The sequence below is a fragment of the Neofelis nebulosa genome, chromosome 13 (assembly GCF_028018385.1).
Source record: "Neofelis nebulosa isolate mNeoNeb1 chromosome 13, mNeoNeb1.pri, whole genome shotgun sequence".
Lineage (NCBI taxonomy): Eukaryota > Metazoa > Chordata > Mammalia > Carnivora > Felidae > Neofelis > Neofelis nebulosa.
In genome coordinates, this window is record NC_080794.1 from 22,552,837 (window position 1) to 22,577,585 (window position 24,749).

The 24,749-nt window shown below is 50.5% G+C and overlaps 1 protein-coding gene and 2 long non-coding RNA genes across 3 annotated transcripts in view; all 3 read left to right on the plus strand.

Annotated features, from left to right (window-relative positions):
• Positions 1-8,731: 8,731 nt before the first annotated feature.
• The window catches only part of LOC131492647 (liprin-alpha-1-like), a 136,690-nt gene continuing 120,672 nt past the window's right edge, over positions 8,732-24,749 (plus strand). The window contains exon 1 of the mRNA XM_058696358.1: positions 8,732-8,920. Within this exon, the coding sequence (XP_058552341.1) occupies positions 8,795-8,920 (126 nt within the window). The 5' untranslated portion in view covers positions 8,732-8,794. The remainder of the gene's footprint in view (positions 8,921-24,749) is intronic.
• LOC131492669 (uncharacterized) lies at positions 10,509-11,531 on the plus strand. Its single transcript, XR_009252229.1, has 3 exons — positions 10,509-10,595; positions 10,825-10,881; positions 10,999-11,531. It is a non-coding gene; the product is annotated as an uncharacterized LOC131492669 (long non-coding RNA).
• Positions 12,274-14,503, plus strand: LOC131492673 (uncharacterized). Its single transcript, XR_009252233.1, has 3 exons — positions 12,274-12,331; positions 13,893-13,976; positions 14,436-14,503. It is a non-coding gene; the product is annotated as an uncharacterized LOC131492673 (long non-coding RNA).

The window sequence follows — 24,749 nt, forward strand, 5'->3', positions numbered from 1 at the left end:
TGATATATGTATTCTAAAGCTATGAGTCTCCCTTTAAGCACACCTTTCCTGATCTCACAAGTTTTGATAAGCCAAATGTTTATTATCTTTTATGTGAAACTATTTCCTAACTTTCATTGTGGCATCTTTTTCTTAATTCATCACAGTGTTTAGGAGCATAACACATCTTGATGTTTCGGGGGATTTTCTCGTTCTCTTTGTGCGGATTTCTAGCTTAATTCCATGAAGGTATCTGTCTCAGTGTTTTGGGGTGGTTGTAACAAAATACCATAGACTGGCTGCCTAATAAGAAACAGAAACTTCTTTCCTGCAGTTGAGGAGACTGGCAAGTTCTCAAGATCAAGGCATCTGCAGATTCTGAGTCAGGGGAGAGTCAGCTTCCTGGTTCATCGACAGCCTGCTTCTCCCTGTCCTCCTGTGGTGGCAGGGGTGACAGTGCTCTCTCAGCCGCCCATGACTGGTCATCACCGGAAGTCTCCCTGTCTTTCTCCCATCACTTTGGGCGTGATGAATTGTTGCGGGAAATGAACTGTGAATCTAATGGTATCCGTCAATATGCCCTGCCGTATTTCAGTCCTTTGTGATGAGCTGACTTTCCTAATGGCCTGGCATATATTCGTTTTCATGAACTGTTCCTTGGGCACGTGAAAATAATGTGTATTGGGGGAATGCAGTAGTCTCTATTTATAGGTTAGATGAAGTTTGTTAATGACAGAATTCAGATTTTAGTAACCACTTGAAACCAAGTAAGGAATAGGCGAGAATGAGTTTAATAATATAACTAACAGGCATATCCAAAATATCATTTCAGTGTATAGCCGGCGTGAGAAAAAATTATATATGATTTTGAATTCTCTTTTTTCACGTTGTCTTTAAAATGTGGTGTGCATTTTATACTTTGCACACGTCGCGCTTTGAGGAGCCGCGGTTCAAGTACTTGCAATAAAGCATGTGACCCCATATTGGACAGCCCCGTCACACTGCCTTGAGTTTTCTGTTGTCGTCAGTTCTGTCAGATACTGAGAGATGTATCGTCAAGTCTCCCATCGTGCTTATGGATGTGGCTCTTTTTCCTTTTCTATGTTTGTCAATTTTTCTGTATTTTGAGATGGCGTTATTAGGTCTATGCAAGTTTAGAAGTTTTGTTCTCTTGGTAGATGGAACTTCCATCGCGAAATGTTCCTCTTTGTCTCTAGTAGAGCTTTTTGCTGTAGAGGTTACTTTATTGGGTGGTCCTGGTGGCCACATCAGTTTTCTGTTCGGTAGAGTTTGTCTGGGGATCTTTTACTTCCACCTGTCTGTGATCTTACGTTTTAAGGTATACCTTTGTGACCAGGGTATGGTAAGTTTCCTTCTAACGCATTTGAGAGTCAACCTTTTGCTTGCAGTATTTGTGCACACGTAATGACTGATATGTTAGTTTACACGTACCGTATTATTAGTTTCTTCTTTGTCCCAGCTGTTCTGTCTTCCTTTGGTCTCTAGCCTTCGTTTAGAAGCAGGAAGGAGTTTTTAATTGTACACTGATCTGTTAGGTTAATTGGAGTGTATCTATTTCTATCTATTTCAGAAATAGAATGTATCTATTTCTATTTCTGGAATGTATATCTATTTCAGGTGCATTTTAAACTGACCCCTGCCTGATTCAGGACTTGTACTGCTTCCCTGACACTGCTCTCTCCTTTTATCTTTTCTTTTTTTTTAAGATTTATTTGTTTTTTGAGAGAGACATAATACAATCGGGTGAGGGGCAGAGCAGAAAGGAAGACACAGAATGTGAAGCGGGTTCCAGGCTCTGAGTCATCAGCACAGAGTCTGACACGGGTCTCCAACTCACACACCGTGAGATCTTGACCTGAGCCAAAGTCGGACACTCAACTGACTGAGCTACCCAGGCGCCCCTGCTCTTTTCTTTGACACTTGAACCACACTGAACTCCTCTTCACCTTTTGTTGGGTGATATTTTTACGTTTTAGATGGATTTTGGCATTGTTGTCATTGTTTCGTGCACTTAATGCTTGTTAAGTTTTGTTCTCATAGTTACCCTTTCTGTTGTGATGTTGTTCTGCAAGCCTTGTTTTTTCATATTTCTTTCAGAGACTACATTTCTTTTCTGCAACAAGCTGCTTTAATATTGATTTTAGTTTGTGTCTGTAGTTGATGTGTAGTCATGGTTTTTGTGTGTGCGTGTGTGTGTGTGTATGTGTGTGTGTGTTGTTTTTGTTTGTTGTTCAGTTTTTATTTTTGTTTTTGCTTCTGTTTTGCCTGAAAAACATCTTTACTTTGCCTTCACTGTGAAGAATGTTTCTGTTAGGTAAAGACTTCCAGGTTGGTGGCTATTTTAGTTCACCTTTCATACATGCCAATCCATCATCTGGCTTCATTTGCTTTTCTTGAAGAGTCAGCTGGTAGTGTTGTTGTTGTCCCATGGAAGGCGGTCTCTTTGTCCTCTCAAGACTGTTAACATGTTTTTGCCTGAGGTGTTCCTTGTGGAGTCACTCTCTTGGTTCTTTTATCAGTTTTGATTCTTATCTTTGTAGTGAAGTGGTACTACCCATTCTGTGTTTCCTCTACTTTGTGGGCTCCTATTGGACCTTTGTACCATATCTTCTGTGTCTTTTGGGCTTGTGTATTTTCTTGACGTTTTCTCTGTGTATGGTCTAGATATATTTTTACCTACCTATCTTTCAGTTCACTGAGGCTATTCACCTGTGTCTAGTCTGATGTGAAGCCCACGGACTGAGTTCTTAATGCCATTAACAAGATTTTTTAGTCTTTTAATTATGTTGGAGAGCTAGATAGAGTGGGAGCAAGGGAAGAACAGAGAGAGAGGGAGACATAGATGCCGAAGCAGGCTCTAGGCTCTGCACTGTCAGCACAGAGCCCAACGCGGGGCTCAAACTCCCGAATCATGAGATCATGACCTGAGCTAAAGTCAGATGCTTAACCAACTAAGCCACTCAGGCACCTGGAGATCGTAATTTTAGCTCCGATAATTTGCAGTTTGAGAATCTGTTTTGAGTCTCTGAAAAGTTCCCATTTGTCAAGAATGGTTTTTAGACAGTTGACTTTTGCATGCAGTAACTCCAGTCTATGTGTCTCCTCTTGGTCTGTTTCTCTTCTTTCTTCTTTGGGTCGATATGATGTAAAACTTTTTTTTTTTTTTTTAATGTTTATCTATTTATTTTGAGGGAGAAAGAAAGTGAGAGCAGGGGTGGGGGTAGAGGATGGGGGAGAGAGAGACACTCTTGAGCAGATGCTCTTTTCTGTCAGTAGAGAACCCAACCCAGGGCTCAAACTCACAAACGTGAGCCGAAACCAAGTGTTGGTCACTTAAACGAGTAGACTGAGCTATCCAGGTGTGTCTCTTTTTTTGTTTGCTTGTTTGTTTCTTTCCTTTTCTTATTAAAAGAATTTTTTTTGTTAATATAATTTACTTTTGAGAGGGAGAGAGAGGTAGAGACAAAACTTGAGCAGGGGAGGGGGAGACAAAGTGGGAGACACAGAATCCAAAGCATGGTCCAGGCTCTTGACTATCACCACAGAGCCTGACGCGGGACTCAAACCATAAAGTGTCAGATCATGACATGAACCAAAGTGGGATGCTTCCCCGACTGAGCCACCCAGGCATTCCTTTCATTTCCTTGCCTTGCTTTGCCTTGCCTTGCCTTGCCTTTCCCTTCCTTTCCTTGCCTTGCCTTGCCTTGCCTTTCCTTGCTTTGTCTTGCCTTGCCTTGCCTTGCCTTTCCTATCCTCCCCTTTCCTTTCCTTTCCTTTCCTTTCCTTTCCTTTCCTTTCTTTTCCTTTCCTTTCCTTTCGTTTCCTTGCCTTTCCTTTCCTTTCCATTTTTTTCTTTTCTTTTCTTTTCTTTTCTTTTCTTTTCTTTTCTTTTCTTCTTTTTTCTTTTCTTTTCCTTTCTTTTCTTTTCTTTTCTTCCTTTTTCTTTTCTTTTTTCTTTTTTTTTTCTTTTCTGTTCTTTTCTGTATTTTTTGGTCTTGCCTTATCTTGTCTCTTCATTTCTTCTTTGTTTTTATTTTTGTGCTGGACTGTATGGAGAAGCATAGAGGCTCTTCGTGGGCTTTTATTCCTTCAGCATTTCATCCCACACACCCCGAGTGTGGCGGTTATTGGTCCCACTCAGGCGTGAGTGAGTTGAGACTGGGGCTCAGTCTTTGTAAGGTGCAGTGTGAGCTGGGCTCACGCTGTCCCCCACCCCCGTGTAGACCTCCAGGGTCTCCATTTGGAGGCCTGGAGTATTTCCGAGACCCGTCCTTGATGCTAGGTCCCAAAGCCCAGTTATTTCCTCCACAGCACAATGAGATGATGGAAGAGTCAGCTTCTCAGGCAGTGCTTGCCGAGTGCTGGGCTCATTTTCTGTGCCTCCCTGTGCTGTCCAGAGCTCGGTTAGCTGCGACTTTCTGCTTGCCTTTCTGTTAGGTTTCCTTTGCAGCTCGTTGGTATATTGCCTGCAATGCCTGAGGAAATTCAGAATCCTCACATGTCTTGAGGGAGAGAGAGGACTCTGAACATTAGAGTTGGCTCAGCGGGCTTCCCTTTTGTTGGGGTCTCAGTCCTTCCAGTTGTGACTGCCTCAGGGTCTCCTTGATGCCTTCAAACATGCTTCAAATTGAATTCATTTTTCCTAGTTCATGATGTGTTGATTAGCAGGCTACTCACATGTATAAGAGCAAGCCAGGGAAGACTGAGAAGTCATAGTAAACATTTTGGTCATCAGCATTTGTTACAGGAGAAAACAAAACCCAATAGTCCTTGCCTAGTACCCGTCATTCTTCTAAAATGACCATCCAGTTTGCGCACGCTCAGCCAGCGTCCATGGAGTGGTGATGGTGTCAGCCTCCCAGCTCCCTATCCCCACCGCCATGGCCGCCCTCCTCCCCTGTCAGGTGCCTGCCCAGGGCAGGCTTTGTGGTGACGGGCTGGCTATGGCAGGGCTTGATGGTTTTCCCAGAGTTTTTTGTAACGTCCCTTGGCATCTTCCTGACTTTCATGACGTTCCCTCTGTGGCGGTTCTCTTTGGTAGCATTGACTGTCCTTCTTGTCAAGTGCCTGTGTCATGAGCCTCACAGGTCCTCGTGGCCCCTGGTCTGCAGGCTGACTTAGACCCGCTGCGCTCCGGAGCGAGTGAGCCGCCAAGACACGTTTGGTGGTGACCCGTGGGGTTCTGGGTGGCCAGGACATTGTCCAATGCCAAAGAACTTTAGAGGACAGTCCCTTGCTTTCAGCGTACTTCCTGAGTTGAGGGACAGAGCCGGGATGGAACTGGTCCAGGGCAAGGGCTCTGGTTGTGCAGCCAGACCACTGGCCACTGGCACTTGTTGCCTTCAGGACCCTGGGGTGAGCTTCCTACACAGGGCCAGCCGCCCTGATCACATCCCCGCCTGTGTCCGCTCAGTCGGTAGCTGCTTCACCCCTTCCTACCCAACATCTTGGTGCTCACTTGTCTTTCTCGTGAATAAATGTCGTTTGTGGCATTTTCCCCCCGACAGGGCATCTCCTTCTGCGTGAAAAACCTGTGCAAGCAGCCATGGTCTCCTCAACTGATTTTCTTGGGTTTTCCCTTTTTGTCTTGGAGTGGTTGACATGCGGTGGATGGTGGTTCCTGCTTCTCTGCAATCTTCTCTGGGGCGTCTGGGAAACCGTGTGCTTCCTCTTCGTGGTAGAAGCTGCTTCTCCTATCATCATGACCATTTGAAAAGCCAAACCCCTTTCTAAATTCACCAAGATATCCTGTGCCTGCATTGAAATGTGCCAGTTTTCGATCCTTCCCTTCCTTCTGCCTTACGTCGTGATATCAGGTCTTCACTTGTCTTGCAGTTTGAGTTGAGTCTGCAGGTGTGCCCATCTCACAGCAGTCCTACATCCACAGAGATGCCACATCTTCCACACGAGACACAAAGATGTCTCACACATAGCACCAGGTTTTTGCATGTGCTGGGGTAGCCGCAGCGAGAGCTTCGAGAATTCCCCTTTCCTTGTGCCTCCATGGTCCTCACGCAGTCCGGCTGGCAGCTGCAGCTGTGGACCTCAGTACATGTCAGGCCATTCAGCCTTTCCTTGTCATACCATGAGTCTTCTCTACATCGCGGGAGCACGTCCAGCATCCCTGGGGACACTTCAAACGGGTCCCAAGGTGTAAATAAGGTTCGTGGCATTGCCCTTAACAGGGTGAAAATGACGCAGGAACCCTGAGAAATCACTTTTCTTCTGGTGCTTGATTTACTGGAGAAAGGAAGTGCTTACCAAGAGCTGAAAGCAGATTCGTGCAACACTTGAGGTGACCTCAATAGCAACAGGAAGTGGTGCACACTTCCCCCAGAGGACAGCGTCTGCTACAGCTCGTGTTATGCGGTTAGGACTTAATCCTGCGTCTCCACATTTGTTTGCCTTTCTCTTGACTGCAGATGGCACCAGGTAGGTACGGTCAGTTTCTGTGTGCAAAATGATACGTTTTATCTTGTTAGAGTAGGTTTGTGTATGTTTTCGGATAGGAAATGCTATAATAGCCTAGTATCCGCGTTTATTTCATGCACCCGTGGCCTCCCTTTTACTTACTATCTTTGATATTTCGTAGCTGCTCAGCTCATCTGCCAGTCTTTCCAAATGTCACACATCTCCAGAAAAGTTTCCAATGTATTTATTGGAACAAAAATCACCACATAAAAATGGGCCTGCACAGTCCTACATCAAGGATCAGATAGGCGTCTGTGGGTTCACCTTGTCAAATCAGATTGCAAGGAACGTGTTCAGTTCTGTGGTAACATTCCCGTTGATTTGGAAAGGGTTAATTTATGAAGGAACTTGAAGTATGTCACCAGTTTGTCCTTGGATTTTCTAGAATGGCTGAAATCAACCACTCTCTTTATTTGGAATGTCAGTTTTTAAGCGAACCTTTATGCCCTCATTTGTCCTACAGAGACAAAAGCTCTGGGGCGCCTGGGTGTCTCCGGGCGTTAAACGTCTGACTCTTGGTTTAGCTCAGGTCATGATGTCCTGGTTCACGGATTGAGCCTTGCACCAGGCTCTGCGCTCGACTGACTGGAGAGTGTGCGTCCACCTCCTTGGAGCCCATCTGTACGCCATGTCCTGGGCGGGCGCTCGGTATTGGCGGGAGAGAAACCCCATGTGGGGTGGTGGGCCCTGGCATCACTCTCCTCAGAGACCCTTCATCCATAATATTTCCTGCTTGACTAAAGAAATAAGTCTTAAACTCTCCCTATCGACAAGAGTCCTACCATCATTTTTGAAAAGCCCATTTGGTATGGTTGACTTGACTGAGACAGGGGTCCAGGCTAAGACAGCAGCTTTTGAGTACCGTCAGCCTTTCCCTGCTGCCGCTCCACAAGCCTGCTTGCCAGACGAGGCCAGAGGCTGGGGATGGGCAGCAGGCTTCTCGGCCTGTTGCTCCCGAGTCAGCAGAGCTCCTGAGTCCTAGACCTGCCAGGCACCTGCAAACGTCTGTCCCCTTGAGTGTCGGTCCCTCCGAAAATCCCCGGGACTCCTGTGGGTGGTGAGGAGGGGACTGGTGTGTGTGATGCTACTTGAGGGTGGTGGGTGCTGGGACTCTGGAGGGCCACGGAGGCCTGGTGTGCTCTGGTAAAGACCCCCTGTGTCTCTCCACTTTTGTCCCCTCTCCGACCCTAGGAGTGTGCAGCTCTCGCTGCAGAGCTCCACACCTGCAGGGAGCAGCTCGTGCAGAGAGAGGAGGAGATCGCCAACCTGAAGGCGGAGAGAAACAACACCAGGGTCAGTAGGTGCACTGCCAGGGTCTTTCAACACAGCACACCATTCACTCCCTTTGTCTACATGTCCCCATGGAGTTGGCTGGGACCTATTGTTCTCAAACCTTGTTTGATCCGTGAGGAGGAGTGAGGCTATTTTAACACATTCGAGGGGATGGCTCCCTACCAGGGCACTGAATTGAAGGGATTCAGACTTGATTTTGCATTTGGTGAACTTGAGGCCTGGAATTGAAGGTGTTCTTGAAACACGCTTTTCCTTTTGCCTCTCCCGCCAGCTACTGCTGGAACATTTAGAGTTCCTCATCTCCAGGCACGAGAGATCTCTCAGGAGAACATTGGTGAGGCGACAGGCGAAGACTCAGGCCGGCATGTCCAGTGAGGTGGAGATGCTCAAGGTCCTGAACTCCATATTGGACAACGACAAAACGGAGGATGAAATGGTGTGCCTTGCCATGGCGGTTCTCAATTTGTGCACATGCTGTGTGTTATAGGCACACTTTGTGTGTTTGTGTGACTTGAGTTTCCTTTTCATCTTCTTGAATTCTTGTAAGAAGACAGGTCTGTATGGTTAAAAAGCAGTAGTTGGTGGAAATGTGTGTATCGATTGGCTAGTACAAATTACATAATGTAATTTATTTCAGGGAAGATTTGTCTCCAATGTTAAATTGAAAGCTGTTAACAAGCAAGTTTGTGAACAGGAGCATCCGTGAAAAAACTTACCAGCATTCTGTCATGTTATTTGAGGCAAAGGGGATCTTAGGGTAACTGTACAGTAAGGCCTAGTGAAACACCTCTGTGTACAAGCTCAATCCCTTTGTTTCCAGGTAAGAGAGCAGTTACGTGTGGCACTGGAGAAGTGTAGTTTCGTAGAAGAATTAGAGGCCACACGCAGAGTTCAGCTGCAGACCTCATGACAGGATTTGATTGGAGGGGGTTTCCTTTTTATCCATTGTTTTAAAAACAACATATGAAGACTAGCAGTGGGGGCCGTCACATGTTGCTTCCCTTTCTGGCTTTCAAAGGTGCAGAGCCAGATGAAAGAGCTCCTGGCTACCCTGTGCACTCTCGTGGCCAAGCTGGAAGAGGAGCTAGACATCTCAACGAAGGACCTCATCCTTTCTCAAGCAATGAACACCATATTACAAAGAGATGTCCATGAAGTGAGTGTCGGATGAAATGGCCACACCGTCGTCTAGCCAAACGTGGGGTGTTTGGTTCGGTCATTGCCCAGTGTGTCCTTCGTCTCCCACGGGTTTTGAACGTTTGGAGTTGGGTAGAAGTAGCAGCAGAACGGGACGTGACTCCGGGGCCTGGGCGGGCTGCCTCCCCGTCTGCGCGGTGGAATCTGTCCTCCCTGGGCTCTCCCCAGCCGAGGCCTGGCGGGCAGGTGGCGGAGTGCCCTCGGGTGTGGAGTGTGGGCCACCTGAGCTTGGCCCATGCCATGCTCTCGGTCCGTTTTGGGAACACACTCGGCACGTGGGAAGAAGCGTGGTGCTGCCAGGTCGCTGCCGGGGGCACGACCGTGCGAGGGCGGCTCTCCCGAGGGGCCGTCACGGCCGCCTCTGCCGCCCTGCCCTCCTCCCAGGGGTTCCGTGCTCCTGGTCGTGGCGGTCAGAGTGAGCGAGGGGCAGCCCGCTGGTCCCGGTGTAAGGTCATGGAGGAGTGCGGCCGCTTCTGCACGTGTGGTCGTCATGGATGGGAATCTGATCCTTGTCACAGAAACTAGTAAGGGTGGGATGGTTGCTCTGTGCCTCCTCCTGTCCCTGTGAGCTGCCCTTTGTGGACAGTCCCCGCACACCCCACCCCAGCCCGTCAATGCCACCTCGGGAAGACCCTGTCAGACCCTGTCAGACCCACGTGTACGTGCACGAGCAGTCTGTTTAGTACCTTAGTGTGGGTGAGGCCGTGTCCGAATTTAAAACAAAAGTATTTGCAGAAATTATATAACCCATTCAGTGAAGTTGTTGTTTGGCAAAGGTGGGGGGAGACCCCGCAGCAGAGTTCAATATGCAGAGAGTTTAGAAAATCATTTCTTAGGACTCATCACTTTCACTCTTGAGACTGCTGACATAAATTGCTTAGTAAACACAGAGGGCTGGAAGAGGAATCTCTCGGGTGGTGGACAAGAAAGGCAGGGCAGGACGGTCTGGTTCCATTTGCAGTGTCAGATACCATGGGATACAATGTTGTTATAGGGTTAGGCTATAGAAGATGACTTCCAGTTATATGCAAGGTGGAGTTTGGCTTCCTTTTGTTAACACTGCTGCTTCAACTTTGTGGGAATTGGATGAGATTTCCTCCACCTTTTCCCCGGGGAAAGGATGGTGTCTCATGGTGCGTGCCTCCAGAGGCAAGTCGCTGTTCTGTGGAAAGCTCAACGGTGTCCGGAGGCAACCGAGGTTGTGACTTGCGGGAGATTTTATTATCCGTTTGTCTTTGAACACATGGGGAAGAATAAGCCTGGGTACCTGGCCAGAATCCCGAGCAGCCTCCGCACTGTCGGCACAGAGCCTGACGCGGGGCACCAGCTCACAAAGCGTCACCGGCTGAGCCACCCAGGTGCCCCGAGGATGCTACTTTTCTGTTTGTTTGGGAAATGAGGATTTCGCCCGGTTTTTGTGTCTGGAGTGTGTTAATGTGTCGTAAGCTAATTCCTTCCCTGTTTTCCCTCTGAAATACCTGCTGTAGACCATGGCCCAGAAGGAAGACATGCAAGAGAGGATCACTACCCTTGAGAAGCGTTGCATCAGGGCACAGCAGGAAGCCACCTCTCTGCCCGACCTCAAGGATAAACTTGAAAACGAGATCACAAAGAAGGACTCTCTGCATCGACAGGTCGTTGGTTTCGTTGTACTACATTCCACTTTTATTAATTACAAGTCAGGTTAAGGACCAACTGTCAATGTCAGGGTTTTAGGATCTTAGAATCTTGTGTTGACCAGTGGGGTTACTTCAACGTCCAGGGTTTAATTCTTTCGAATTTTATGGAAGCATGTTATGGGGCTACCCTCCTTGATTCCTTCTTTGTCTTGTCTTACATGCACATTACTCTGTTGCCTGTTAGCACTGTTTCCAAAGGAACAGGGAGTGGCCGGGAATGTGTAGGCAGCTGGCCATTTTGGTTAGTACCTGAGATCGGGGGGTGGGGTGGAATGGCAGGTGCAGAAGCACACTCTGGAGTGAGGATGTGAGACCCTGTGTTTTGGGAAGCCGCACGGCTCTTCCTTGGTTGTCTCAGGTCATCCGGCATTGAACAGGAAAACCGCATCCAGCTTCTTGGAAACATAGTGAGTTTGCCTGGTGTGTTTGTCAAATGTGTCAGTCGACCCAAAATGATAATCAAAGTGAAAGACTAGGAAGCCATGAAAATGACATTGAGGAATGCTGTTTGAGAGCACGTAAGATGTTCCAAATCATGAGTGTAAAAGGCAGATCGCGAAATACTATGTGTACAGCATGTGATTTATTTTTGAGGGTTTTAAAGCATGATACACGGTCTGTATATACACAGAAAGCTATATGCACACAGAAGATGGAAGGAGTCTGTGGGAACAAATGTTAACCTGGCAAAAACCTCACCTTATACATGATTTTCAAAATGACTTTATATATTTTTAATGCTTATTTATTTTTGAGAGAGGGAGCCAGAGAGAGAGAGAGAGAGAGAGAGAGAGAGAGAGAGAGACAGAAAGAGCATGAGCAGTGGAGGGCCAGAGAGGGAGAGAGGGAGACACAGAATCCCAAGCAGGCTCCAGGCTCTGAGCTGTCAGCACAGAGCACGAGGCAGGGTTGACCCCATGAGCTATGAGATCATGACCTGAGCCGAATTGGCCGCTTAACCGACTGAGCCACCTCGGCTTCCCTAAAAGTCCTTTAACAAAAACTCTCGTGTCTAAGTTTTCCACGTTGAAGTTTTCCACGTTTTTGGTCAAGAGGGAGAGTGCTTTTGTTGAATAATGGTACACTTCCAAAAAGAACTCAACTGGCATCAGGCATGCTCTCAGAAGCTCTGTGCTGGCTGATGTGCCCACCTCTGAATGCCCTATGGAGCGAGCCCTCGGACCACAGTATAAATATGTTCACGAAGGCTTAGGACCGAATCCTTCTCTCCTTAACTTGTCAGGAAGAACGAGCAAGCTCCTCCAGAAGATGGGTTTTCTTTAATGTGTGGGAACTTTGTCTTTTGAAAGACTTCTTTGAAGATACTGAAGAAGAGCAAAGAGTTTGGCAAGACATGTTTTGCGTAGTGAAACGAGGACCAAGGCAGTGGGTGACTCCTTGCAGAAAGGAAAGGTTTACTCTGAAGCACCTCCCAAACTGTTGACTTCAGTCAGAACGAACAGTAGATCTCTGCATTTAGCTTTTGTTTCACTTTATTAAAAATGGAAACGGAGAGAAGACTTGCTACACTTTGATGCTTTGCCTTCATTTCCTAGATTGGAGATCAAAACCGCCAGTTGCAAGAGCGCCTGGACGTGGCGGAGCGGAAGCTGCAGCAGACCCCGAGGAAGGCCAAGATGCTGCCCGAGGAGGAAGCCGAGCCGGCCCAGAGGGTGGCCACCCTCTGCAAGGTGGGGCCCGCCTTTCCTTCTGGGTCCCATGGTGGGAATGTCATTTTCATGGCGGTCCGTTCTTGTATCTCATTTCTCACCGGTAACGTCGGCGTGCCAAATTCCGCGACCCAGCTGAGATCTGTTTTCAGTGTTACTATGTCTGAGATTCGAATGCTTTTCAAACGGCAGTCATCATTTCCAGTTTTGGTCCCTCCGGTTTTGTCCGATGTGTGCTGTTTGCCGGCGGCTGCATCTAAGACTCACTGCTTTTCAGAGTTAAGTCAGAGACTCAAAGCTCAAGATAGTAGCCTTGGATAAGAGAAGGACAAGGGCACCTGGCTGGCTGAGTCAGTGGAGCTTGGGACTCTTGATCTCAGGGTTATGAATTTGAGCTCCCTGTTGGGTGTAGAACTTACCAAAAAAAAATAAAATAAAATAATAGAATTTTTCCGAGAAATGAGAGAATCCTATCCTCTTTTAAACACAATTGTTTTTTATTTAAAAAATCCTTAAATGTTCATTTATTTTGAGAAAGACAGAGAGAGCGAGCCTGGGCGCATACATGAGCAGGGGAGGGGCAGAAAGAAGGAGATAGAATGCCAAGTAGGCTCCATGCTATAAGCACAGAGCCTGACACAGGGCTCGAACTCCCAAACCTTGACTTCATGACCTGAACTGAAGCCAAGAGTCAGAACCCGACTGACTGAGCCACACAGACACCCCTGTAGGAAATAAATCTTTAAGGAATTCACTCGGAGGTTCAACAAATAGAGTCGAGGAACGTGCCAGACACAGTCCCTGCCCTCCCAGCTCTCACAGTCTTCACCACCCACGGAGGAAGGCAGCAGTTGAAGAGTTGAAGAGGTAGTTTCCAGACATGATGTGGTCGGTGCTGGGATCGAGTGATGCGCACAGGACGAGGGAGCACATGACTGGGCAGCCAGTCCGTCCTTCCGGAACCTGGGCTGAGGGAACCTGTAGCAGGGAGCCTGTCGGTGCTTCTGTGTCACCGGTTCCAGTGCAGTGAGGGTCCCAGTGAGAAGGGGGTGGGGTCGTCACGGGATGCTGACCCTCAAGGCTGCCATCAATTCAGGCAGGCGGTATTGGGCACCCACAGGCCCAGGCTCCAACAGAGCCTCTCCTCCTTTGTGATCTGCATGTCAAGTCTCCGTTTGTTTTCTCGCCTGTCCTCTCTCCTGTCCCTGGTCAGCCGTGTAGCCCGACCGTTTGTCTTTGGACACTCTGCTGCTGAGGAAGCTAAATTGTTGGAAGTGACTTCCCAGCTTAGGAAGGCAGCACGCCTGTTTGCTCTTTCCACTTGCTGCTTCTTCCTGTCCGTGCTGAGTGGCCAGGGGTGTCTCCCGGGGGACGAGGCACCATCCAAGGATCCGGGACCCGGGGTGGGGACGAGACCGTTGCCTACCCCCGGTCACCAGCATGGAAGCCCACTGCTTCCCACTAGCACGCATGAGGCCGGTAGGGACTGTGAGCAGGCGGAAGGCCGCTCACAGCATGTCGTGCGTAGGCACAGCGTGTGGTGTGGGGCCGCCAGCTCTTCTAACCCCGCTGTCGCCCACAGGCCGAGCAGAGGCGTGGCAACATCGAGGAAAGGCTGCGCCAGATGGAGGCCCAGCTGGAGGAAAAGAAACAAGAACTGCAGCGGGTACGTGTCCGAGCGGAGCAGCCGCGCACCTGGCAGTGGTTGAGGATGAGGCGCAGGCTTGGGGTGTGGGGGTATGGAGTGGTCCCTTGTTTCCTACTTTTCCCCATGTGGACACCAGGCCCCTTCTCGGTCCCATCAGGGGTACAGTGGACTCTTGTGCGAGTTGGATGCTACTGAACACTCCTAGCATGTGGACAATGTTCTCTGGACGCTGGGGCTCCGGAGGCAGTGCCGCCTAGGGGTGGAGGCACCCGCACAGCCCACTGTGCCCACCAGCTCATTAGCAGCTACTCACGGTTGACGCGGGACCTCGTGGGTGTCCCTTGGCCAAAGCGGAGGTACTGGCCTGGGGTAGGGCAGCCTAGAGGAGGGGTCTCCTTCCTTAGGACATGACACTGAGGTCCTGAAATCAGGTCACGGGCCTGACCTTGGTCCCCACATCCTGAATTTCTACTTGAGATGTAAAGGCACAGGTCAGGGTAGATGTTCCTAAGAAGAGGAATAGCATAATCGTGACTTGACGAAAGGGAGGCTCCTGTCCCTTGAATCCTCTGAGACTTTTCCTTGGGTAGCTGGTCGGACGTCAACGTGAAACACCCAGGAGACAGACCAGGCAGCAGCCTCCCCAACTTGGGACGTCCATCCAAGGCCATCAGGTTTTGTTTTCACCAGAAAACTCAAAACACTCTCCCGTAACTTACACCAGAAACTCGTGTGCTTGGCCTTCAGGGTCAGAGAATAAAACATGAGTTTCCGCGGAGTGAAGCTTCTGATGCCAGCGTGACGGCTCGTGTTGGCCGACCCCAGCCTGCCATGACACATGCACACAAGCGAGCACAACCAGACACTAGCCTCTTGGGCCAAGAATTCGACCTCACCTACTTAGAGAAGCACTTCATTGCCTTTAGCACTGAATGGTAGTTTGGAAGGACAGGTGTTGAGATAAGGAATCTAGTATAACTGAGACAATTCCAAGGAAATTTTTAAGCTATTTTGCTTGAAAAATACTTGGGTGCTGATCCCTTCTTGTGGGGTGGCCAAGTGATGGCCGTTGCTGCGTGTTAGGTGTGGTGGTCATGCTTTCTGTTGCCTGCTCCCAAGGAAAGAGGTGCCAGCAGGTGTGGCTTAGAGATGAGGAAGCCCGAGCATGGAGGGACTGTCCATTGCCTAGCCTGCGGGTGTGTCCTGTGGGCTCTTCCTCCACCCTGGGCCCCCCGACTACAGGGCACATGTGTAGTCCGTACCCCACGGCCCTCCGCCCGGCAGGAGCCCCTGAATCCTGCCGGGCTGTCCTCGGCGCTTCTGTTTTGGGTTAATTCAGGAGATGCGGTAGAAACAAGTTTTTAAACCAGACGATTGATGAGAGTTGTATAAAACACAGACCCGTGAACTTTGCGGTTACGTTCGGAAATTACTTGAGGTAAATACAAGTTTCCATTACAAAACGTTCAGGAGATGTGGGAATTTCACGAAAAACAGGTGAAAGTCTTTCTCACCACTGAATCTTTCCCAAAGTGGATTTTGTTTTATCTTTCGGTTTTGTCAATGGATTCATTTCTTTCCCCCTGAGGCCAGATCCGAGCTTCTGTTTCCGCCCCGGAATATTCCTCCTCCCGTGTGTAGATAAGCTGATCCCCTTAAGAATATGCTCTTTCCTGCATGTACATCTGCCTCCTGAGCCCATCTGAGAGCTAATAATGAGGACATTCGTGAAGGCCCATGCATGTTTTGTTTCCCAGAAACAAAGGCACCTGCTAAGTGAAGACCCCGGGAAGCAGGTTCCTGCGTTTCTGTGTCCCGGGAGGTCGGTGCTGGCAGTGAGGCACAAGCACGCCCAAGAGTGCCGTGGGAAGGGGCAGCCGAGGATGGCGTGCATGTGGGTCGCACCGCTGGTCATTCACACGTCTGAGCCGATGTTCGCACTTTTGCTTCAAGCCTGCGTCTTCTCTTTCAGGTAAGGCAGAGACAAAAAGTGAATGAAGAGACTAATAAACGTCTGTCGGGCACTATTGACCAGCTCCTTTCCGAATCTGACGAGCGTCTTCAGCGTCATCTTAAGGAGAGAATGGCTGCTGTGGAAGATAAGGTAGGACATGAGAGACAGCGGCTGAGTGCCTCCCCGTCCTCACAGAGGAGACGCTCACGTTGTGATCCTGAGGAGCAGCATGGAACAGAGGCTAACAGCCACTGTAGAAAGTAGAAATGATTCTTTCACGCGGAAAACTGCAGGCTGTTACCCACTGTCTGCGTTAAGTTCCCAGTGTCCTGTCCCTGCCCGACGTATGTGTGCGGGAAGGTGAGTCTTACTGTCTAGAAGAGGAGTACGGTCTGGGGAGGGCCCGAGAGTAAGTATGTGAGGCTTTTACTAACTGAGAGGTAAGGAGTAAGCTAGCTTCATGCTAATCAAAGATGGGCCCAGAAACAGCCATAGGCAGTATATAACTAAGGGGAGGGGCCGTGTGTCGATAACCCTTTGTTGATAGGACCCGGCAGTGGCTGGATGTGGTCAGCAGGCCCTCGTTGGCCACCCCTGTGCTGGAACCTTCAGCCTGGTTCTTGTCTGGGGAGCTAATTTGTACCTCTTTTGTCCAGACGGACCGGTAGGAGTGCGCACTTCTGTCAAGCATTTAAGCAGCTGAAAACAGAGTTTCTCCTGTTCCATCTCCTGCCTTCCCTCTTTTCATCTGGGTTGGAAAGAGTCTAAGCCTGGACTCTTACACCATCATAACGGATACACTTGAGGTGTAACGGGAGGGAAGCAGTATCATAGGATCTCTGTGAGAGAAGCTCTGGTGGTGACAGTTGGGTGCGGACCTGATACTACCGGTTCTGGTGACACCTGTGTCCCTGTAGATGAGCCCAGAATCTTCCCTAAGATGGGCACTTGGAGACACCAGTGAGCAATGCTAATTACACGACACACTTGTTTTGGGTAAAACCCATTATGAGGTGCGTTATTATACCCCACGTGAGGTTCTACCTTGATCACTGGGGCCAGCCTTTAGGTAGAATAGTTGTATGTGAGATTGGAATTCTATGTACGAAACTTAGGTCAGGTTTCCCAAGTGACTGAGGCATCACAGACCCTAAAAGCTAGTACGAACCAGTGTACCTGCTGCAAGTAAACTTAGGAACTTGTCATACTTACAGTCAGACAGTGATCCGTGAAGAAATTGTACATGGACAAAGCATGAGGAAAGGCTGTTACTGCAGTTTCACAGACAGCATTTCACTCTGTGGTCATGTGACCCCGTTCGTTGGTATGGCCATCCGCTCCACGCTTTTTCTGTGGTGCTGCGTTATTGTAAAGAGAAACGTAGGCGTGCTCTAGCTTGTGGAACGTTTGAAAGAATCAACACTAAAGGACTGTACCTTTCTCAGAAGTCTCCGTTAGGAGAAGTGGGCAATCTGAAAAAACAGTTACAAGAAACGCAACGTGAGAAGGTATTTCCATCTCTCAATCATTCAGTGATCCCTTGAGACTGGAAAGGAGCAGGTGACCTCTGGGGCTGACACTTCCTCCAAGGCGAGCCACCACTGTGCTTTCGAGGGCCCCCACGCTCGCAAGTCTGAATGGCACGCATGTGGCGGAGTTGGAGCTGAGCAGCCTATGGGGTTCAGATTTCTGAGTCCCTTCGGGGGTCCGCTCGAAAGCTAAAATGTTCACGCAAACCTTTCGTTGAGTGCAGCGTTGCCCAGCAGGAAGGTAACAGGTGACACGGGTGTCATCCCAAGGATTCTCGCGGCTGCATTCGAAATGGTCAAACAGACGGGTGATGTTAGTTTTCATGTAGCCCGATGCAGGCAACATGTTACTGTATCATGTAAATAGTATAGACATGAAGGAGCTACTCTACAATGTTTTTCCACATTCAGTCCTTGCAACCGACGGGCCGTCTCACAGTTCCATCCCCTGTGGTCGGGACCAGCCCCATTTTGGGCGCTCAGTTAGCCACGTGCGGTGGTGTCTGCTGCCTGGGACGGCACTGCCTAGGGCGTTGTTGTGTGACCGAAGCTCCTCATCAGTTTTGCTCCCTGGTGCTGCATGTGGAGACGTGAGGCTGGGCTGCGGAGGGTCCACGAAGGAGCACGTGCCTATTGCACAGAAGGGCTATTCCCCCACCGCCCAGAAAGTCCTGCTCCTCTCCTAACCTTGCTAGGCCTGAGACCTAACTGTTCAGTAGGGTTTAGGACGTTCACTTGGTGATCCAGGTGTTTACTGGAGGACTCTTGGAGACAATGGTCTTGGGGTTTGTAACTGCTGAATTTCCCCATCGTGTAATGAACCTACAGTGTTGTATCAGTTTCAAGTAGACAGCATACCGTTTCACCAATTGCACGCGTAACTCTGTGCTCACCACCATCACTGTGGTCACCGTGTGTCACCATACAGAGTCCTTAGGGTATCACAGACCGTATTCCCTGTACGGTGCTTTTCATCCCCGAGACGGCCTTATTTGATATCTGGATGCTTATGCCTCCTAATCAGCATCACCTCTTTTGCCCACCGCCCCTACTCTCCTCTCCTCTGGCCACTACCAGTTTGTGCTCCGTGTTGAACGGACTCTCGAGGCAAAGAATCGTTAACCTTGCTTGCAGTGAGTGTCGTTGTCATTTGCTGCTTTGCAGGATCGGCTTCTACAGAGCATGGAAGCACTGAGGGCTGAATTAAAGCGGGCAAGACTGAGAGGCTCTTCGCTTCACCACGGGTATGACATTTCCCGGTTCACAGATGTGTTTGAGATGCGGCTGGGGGCGGCTTCCCTCTGTCACCAGTATGACCTGAACCAGCTCATGGTTCCAATGTAGAACCGTGGGTGTGCTATGGTATGACCCGAACCGGATCAGAGTTACACACAATAACCCTGAGCGTGTTGTAGTCTGATGCGATCCATTTTCCAGGTACCACCTAACGGATGATGGGGCGGGGCTGGGGGGGACACTGCCCTTCACCGTGTCTAACATGAATCAATTCACAAACACATATGTTAGCACCTGCTGTGTATCTTCCAGAGGAATCCTTTGGCCGAATGGGCAGAGTGACTGGATGTAGCTCAGGGAGCCGGTAGCTTCGTAGTTGGCAAGAGGGAGAAGTACAACCTCATTGCAGAGGTTAGTTTTGGAATCTCAGGAGACCGGGAGGCATGACAGAGCTCACAGCCATGGGAGGAGGCATGGAAGTTAGGGAAAGTTCTGTTCGTGTTTGGGTGGGTTTATTTGCGGCCTCCTCCACCGAGTGTGGCAGTGATGGTGTGGGGCTAGGAGGGGTCCAGCGTGCCAGGTTCGGACCCAGCGTCCCTGGAAGCTGTGGTCCCTTCGGCAACGCCAGTGGGGTCACCATGGGAGTAGACACGTGGCCATGGTTGTGAAGGTCACCTTCACATTGGTGGGGTTAGCGCAGTGCTCCCAGTTTCTTAGCTTTTTGAAAAGAGTGGAGAATGACATGTAATCGCTTTAAGTCTGTTGGGACATTGGTGAGTCGCCTGTGAGGGAGCGGGTCAGCCGGCTTGTGAGCTGCGTCCTGCAGACAGTAATTGTCAGCAAGGTATTAAAAGGTTTGCTTGCTTCTTTGTAGGAAATAGGTACCAGGTGAGAGTCATTCTGGTGTGACAGTGCCTCGAGTAGCTGACTGGGCCCCCTTAGGTGCAGGAAGCAGGCTCCTGCTCCAAAGGCAGGCCCACTCAGGCCGCACTGGGGTCTGTGCGGCTGCCGACGGGGGCTCTCGGGAGAGTCGAGGGTGTGCTGTGGCTGTTCTTGTTGAGCCTGCTTGTAGGAGAGAGGAGAAGTCAGTGAAGGTAGGGTCCCAAGCGGCACTCCCTGTCCACGGAACTACTGGTGGTACGGCGAATGGGTGTCCAGAGAGAGAAGCACACAGGAAGATCCGGGCACAGAGCAGCCTCTTGGTTGGCTGACAGAGAGCCTCGCCAGCAAGACACCAGTGTGCTGAGTGTCACCATTGCAGGGCTTGAAGATGGGTATGTGTGAGGAGGCCAAGGGAGCAAACAGTGGATGCGGTGCAGGCCCCTCGAGTGCATGTTGGAGTTCTCAAGGGAATGGGCTGTGCAGGCCCCTGGAGGGTGGCACCCTGGGGCAGTTGCCATAAGAGGGACGTCCACGCCCGTCACCCGCCTGAGGTGAGCTGGCCAAGGAGAAGGATAGCAAGGATCGCAGTGCTCCCGTGGTTGCGGAGGCGTTGGCCACGGTCCCAGGTGGCCTTGTGGTCAGAAGACCCAGGGCAGGAGACCGGCTGAGGAACAGGGTCTGTTTGAGGCCGTCTCCCAAAGTGCTCTCTCGTGTGGTGGCAGAAGAGAGGCTGGTGGGAGCTGTGTCGCCATGAGCAGCCGGGGGCCGTGGGGACGAGACTGAGAAGGCGGCAGGCAGGCTGGACAGCTGAGCCCTCCTGGCACGACCTCACAGCCACGTCTTCTGTTTGTGTCCTCCTCTAGCAAGATGACATGGTCTGGGTTGCAGAGGAAAAGAAAGGTGACGGACCAACTTCCACACGCAGGCGGGGCAGATGGGAGAGAGCTCTGGGATAGGACTGGATGCAGGGAGGTGGGGTCGGGAGCCAGGGAGCCTGAGATAGGGGGTCAGAGTCAGGGGACACACGCGAACCTCGGAGGAGCCACGGACCATCCCAGGTCACATGCGGGGTGGCGTGTGTGGCTCTCCCCGATTGGCGATGTGCCGTGGCCCCACAGCGGTGAAGCTAGACCACCTGAGCTCAGGTGAGCAGTTCTTCTGGGAATGGGGGGACCAGCGGAGGGGAAGATGGTTGTGGCCAGCGGGCAGTTCCGACTTGGCTGTCTTAGAAACAATCAGTACCCTGAGGCAGCACGTGTCAATGACGTTTCTTGAAAGGCCGCAGAGAAGAGCTTGAAGCACCACACAGGAGACGCCCTGTCGTGCTGGCTCTGTCTCCAGGCCACGAGGGGTGACGCCAGGGGCCCCTCTTTAGTTGATGTGAATCATATGGGCGTGTTCTGTCTCCCGAGACCATAAGGATTTGAGAAACGGAAGGCAGCCTCTCTTCTTTTCCAGAGAGCAAGGAGCCACTGGACTCCCGTGCAGGGTTCAAGTGTGGAGGGTGAGCCCGTGGCTGAGGCCGGGCACGTGGGCTGGCGGGTGCTCCTTCACAGCTGCTGACTGCTTCGTGCCCAGAGCCTTTGCTGAGGGGAGCAGCTGACAGCCCAATTAAGTGACTCCACCCTAGGGGCTCGGGGCTCCATGGAACTTTTCTGGAGACTTCTGTGGCCAAGGGGGACATTTGTCTGTTAGTCTAACTGCACAGAGGCCAGAGACGCTTTTGCCTCCTGTGTACGGGAGCTGCGAGGTGTGGTTCCCAAGGATCCTGCCGCGGATGCCCCTGGGGCACCCGATAGTGGCTGGTGGAGGAAAACCTGGGGTCACCTGGCATCACAGCGAGGGCCTTGGCACACGTGGTCCGATGGCAGGTGAAGGCCAGAGGGACGTATAGGAGTGCTTCCCGGTCAGTTGGGCAGGAGGTGGTGCAGACACGCTGGATGACAGCTTGACTGGGGGCAGGCGCTGCTCCACCTCGGGGACGTCTGGGCCGCGGGGATGCGTTGCACCTGCTGGGCCCGGGAGACCCTGTCTCCACAGGACCCGGCTAGCGGGCTTGCACTAGAGCCAGGGGCAAGGATGCCTTCCTTGGAGACCTTTTTCTGTGACCTCATTTTCCTAATTGACGGGTTTTGGCCTGGCTGACAAAGCCCCCTTTTCTTTAGATAACAACCTTGGTGTGTGTGTGCGTGTTTGTTGATTGTTTCCCTCCGTATTTCAGGCGGACGCACGTCAGCAGCATCCCAGCTTCCAGTTTCCGTCTGGCGGACAGCCCCACGGATGCCAGCAGCAGCAGCAGCGCGGTGTTATGGCGCCACCGGAAAGGCCGTGTGGCCCGTCTGCGACATGAGCCTTCCGAGGCAAGGACCTCCATCCTCTGGGGGCTCTCGTGGGACCCACCTGCCAGCTCCAATGTCACCTGCCTTTTCCTGTCTGTGAGGCTCTTCTGGAACTAAAGGACTGATAGGCTGCTTTCTCCTTGCCGCTTCCCCCATTCTTCTTTTGCTGCCTTAGAATTTACTTTTGAGAGCTTTTGTTCTTTCTTTGTATCAAGTAGCAATGTGGATTAAGATAGGACCTAGTGTTAAGCACAGCACAATGCAAATTAGTAAGGGTTTGAAACGCTAATGAAGGTTAAATGAACACGTGTATTCATCCTTAAACAAGAAAGAATTCACCTTTGGAGTCTAAGTACTTTTGTCCTTTGTCTCTTGGGCTGCGTATATTTTTATATATTTGTGTAAGTTGTGAGCACCTGTAGTCATGGAACAAGTTTGGTGCAGACATCGTCCCAGAGATAGGGTGCAGCATGACTGAAAAACCCAGATGAGGGGTGCCGGGTGGCTCAGTCGGTCAAGCGTCCGACTGCTGATTTCTGCTCATGTCACGATCTCTGGGTTTGTGAGATCGAGCCCCGGAGCCCCGCAGCCCCGCATGGGGCTCTGCGCTGACCGCGCCTAGAGCCTGCTTGGGATTCTCTCTCTCTCCCTCTCTCTGCCCGTCCCCCACTTGAAATAAAACAAAGAAAGCAATAAATAGATAAAAAGTCAGAGGAGAGGCCTGCACCCCTATGTGTGCACAGTGTAGTGAGAAGAGACCAGCAGCGAAAGGGAAGTAAAGGCGATATGTGTGTTAGTAATCTATTTCTGTTTGACAGATGATTGACAAGTCCCTAGGTGGGCACCTGTGGATAGCCCCAGAGTCCAAGGGTGGATCTCTGGGCACTGCCCAGTGTGGCAGTGCAGAGAGAGACACAGAACTGGCAGAGACCAAGCGGTCACGACAAGGTGGAAGGAGCTCAGTGAGCCAGGTGCTCAGGGAAAGGGAGAGCAGTGGCCTGGTCGTGCTGGGTGGGGCCAGGCAAGGTGGAGGCCGAGGAGCACGGTGGTCTGGTCCAGGAGCCCTTGCGCTAAAGCCCACTCACCAGAGTTCCAGAGTCTGTGTAGACACAGTAGGGGCAGCTTTCTGGAGGACTTGAACTCTGGTTGGGAGCAGAGACGCAGTGCTAGCTGGAAGGAGACACAGGGTAAAAGTTCTGTGGTTTGTGTTTTGTCAGTTTGCTGTTTTGCCCTGGAGCGTCTGTGGTCAGTCGTGGCTGGCTCGTGTTGTTTCTCCTGCATCTTCATTTGTCAGTAGATAGTGGGGTTTTGCCCCAATAGTGATAAATTGTCGTTAGCGTATCACTGTATAGTACAGGTGGATACGGGTTTGATCTAGGTAATAATTTGTAAACGAAGTGTTTCTTCAAAAGACATAAGGCACTGAGCATAGCTGAACGGAAGCTCGATACAGACAGCACGCTTTGCGGAGCCGACGCTCGTGTTCAGGACTCCAAATCTCATGGGCTTACTGAGCACAAGTACTGCCTTCTACACTGAAACTCAGGACTCCTACAAGTGAAGCTGTCACCTGCCCCTAAGCCCGTTTTTATCACGTACCTGCCCAGGGCACCCTCCTGTAACCAGCACAGTGATTTGTGAGAGGTTGTCACTCAAATTCTAGGTCAGGATTTCACATTCACGTCCAGCAGGGCATTAACAGAGTGGGTTTGTTTGGTGTTATACAAGGTGTTGCGGGAACTTCGGCATCCCCTAGGGTGATACTGTAAAGCTGTAACTTGGTTTTCAACAAGGAGAACAGTTACAGGAAAGTTTAGAATAAGCACCTGTTAGATGTCTTTGTTCGGCAGGATGCCATGTTTTAATGAGTTGTGTATGTTGTAATGGAGTTTTACGTCCCTGAGTGATAATTGGTAGCGTCTCTGGTAAACACACGTTTACATGTGTGGTGGCACAAAGTTCTGCTTCCAGTCGTGGTTGTTTCTAAATCTTCTCTCAATTATATCCATCTTGTTGTTCTCTTTAAAATATGTTTGCTCGTTTTGTCTTGGAAATTTTAACTTCCTAGTGTGCAGTAAATCTGATTTCTCTTCCTTTCTTTGCATGCCTCTGTCAGCCTAGTGATGTAAGGAAGCATCGGAGGAAGCGAAAGGGTTTCGTAGTGCAACCTAGCCGTGTTTGTCTGTGGTGTGGGGGAGAGTGCCCGTCTCTTCACAGTGAGCACCACAGCTGGGTAAGGACGAGCGGCTGGCGTGTGCGGGGAAGTACAGGAGCCACTGGGGACTCGAGCGTGGCGGCCGGTTTCCACGGTACCTGCGACGGCCACCAGAGCTCGCCGTTGTCTCTCGTTTGTGTCTTGCTCGCTGCGCTGCGTACTTAGTTCCATGAGACATAGAAGTTTCTAGGAAGAGAAATTACTGAAGCAGAGCCATAGAGTTTCGATTTCGGGATAACCGCTTTTGACAGCCGTAGCCAGTAGCATTCAATGAGCTCTTCGGGTTCGCCACCTGGTGTGTGCAGTGGTTTAGGATCCTGTTACCTGGCCCTCACAGACATCCCCGCGAGCCACAGCTTGTGTGGTTAGCCCATTTCCAGATGTGCAACCAGAGCCCGAGAGCCCGGGTCCTGTGCATGAGGACACTTTGCAGGGCAAACACTGGCCAAGAAACCACTCTGCCACATACCCCACCTTTGCTCGGGCGCCCTTCTCCCATTTACAGTGCCCCTCACTGGGACAGGACACCTCCTGTGTCCAGGGGACAATGATGTGGGTGTGCCCATTCTCAGGGGAAGCGCCGTGCCTCGGGTCGGAACCCTCGACCAGAGAGTCCGCCTCATAACTGGGATGCCT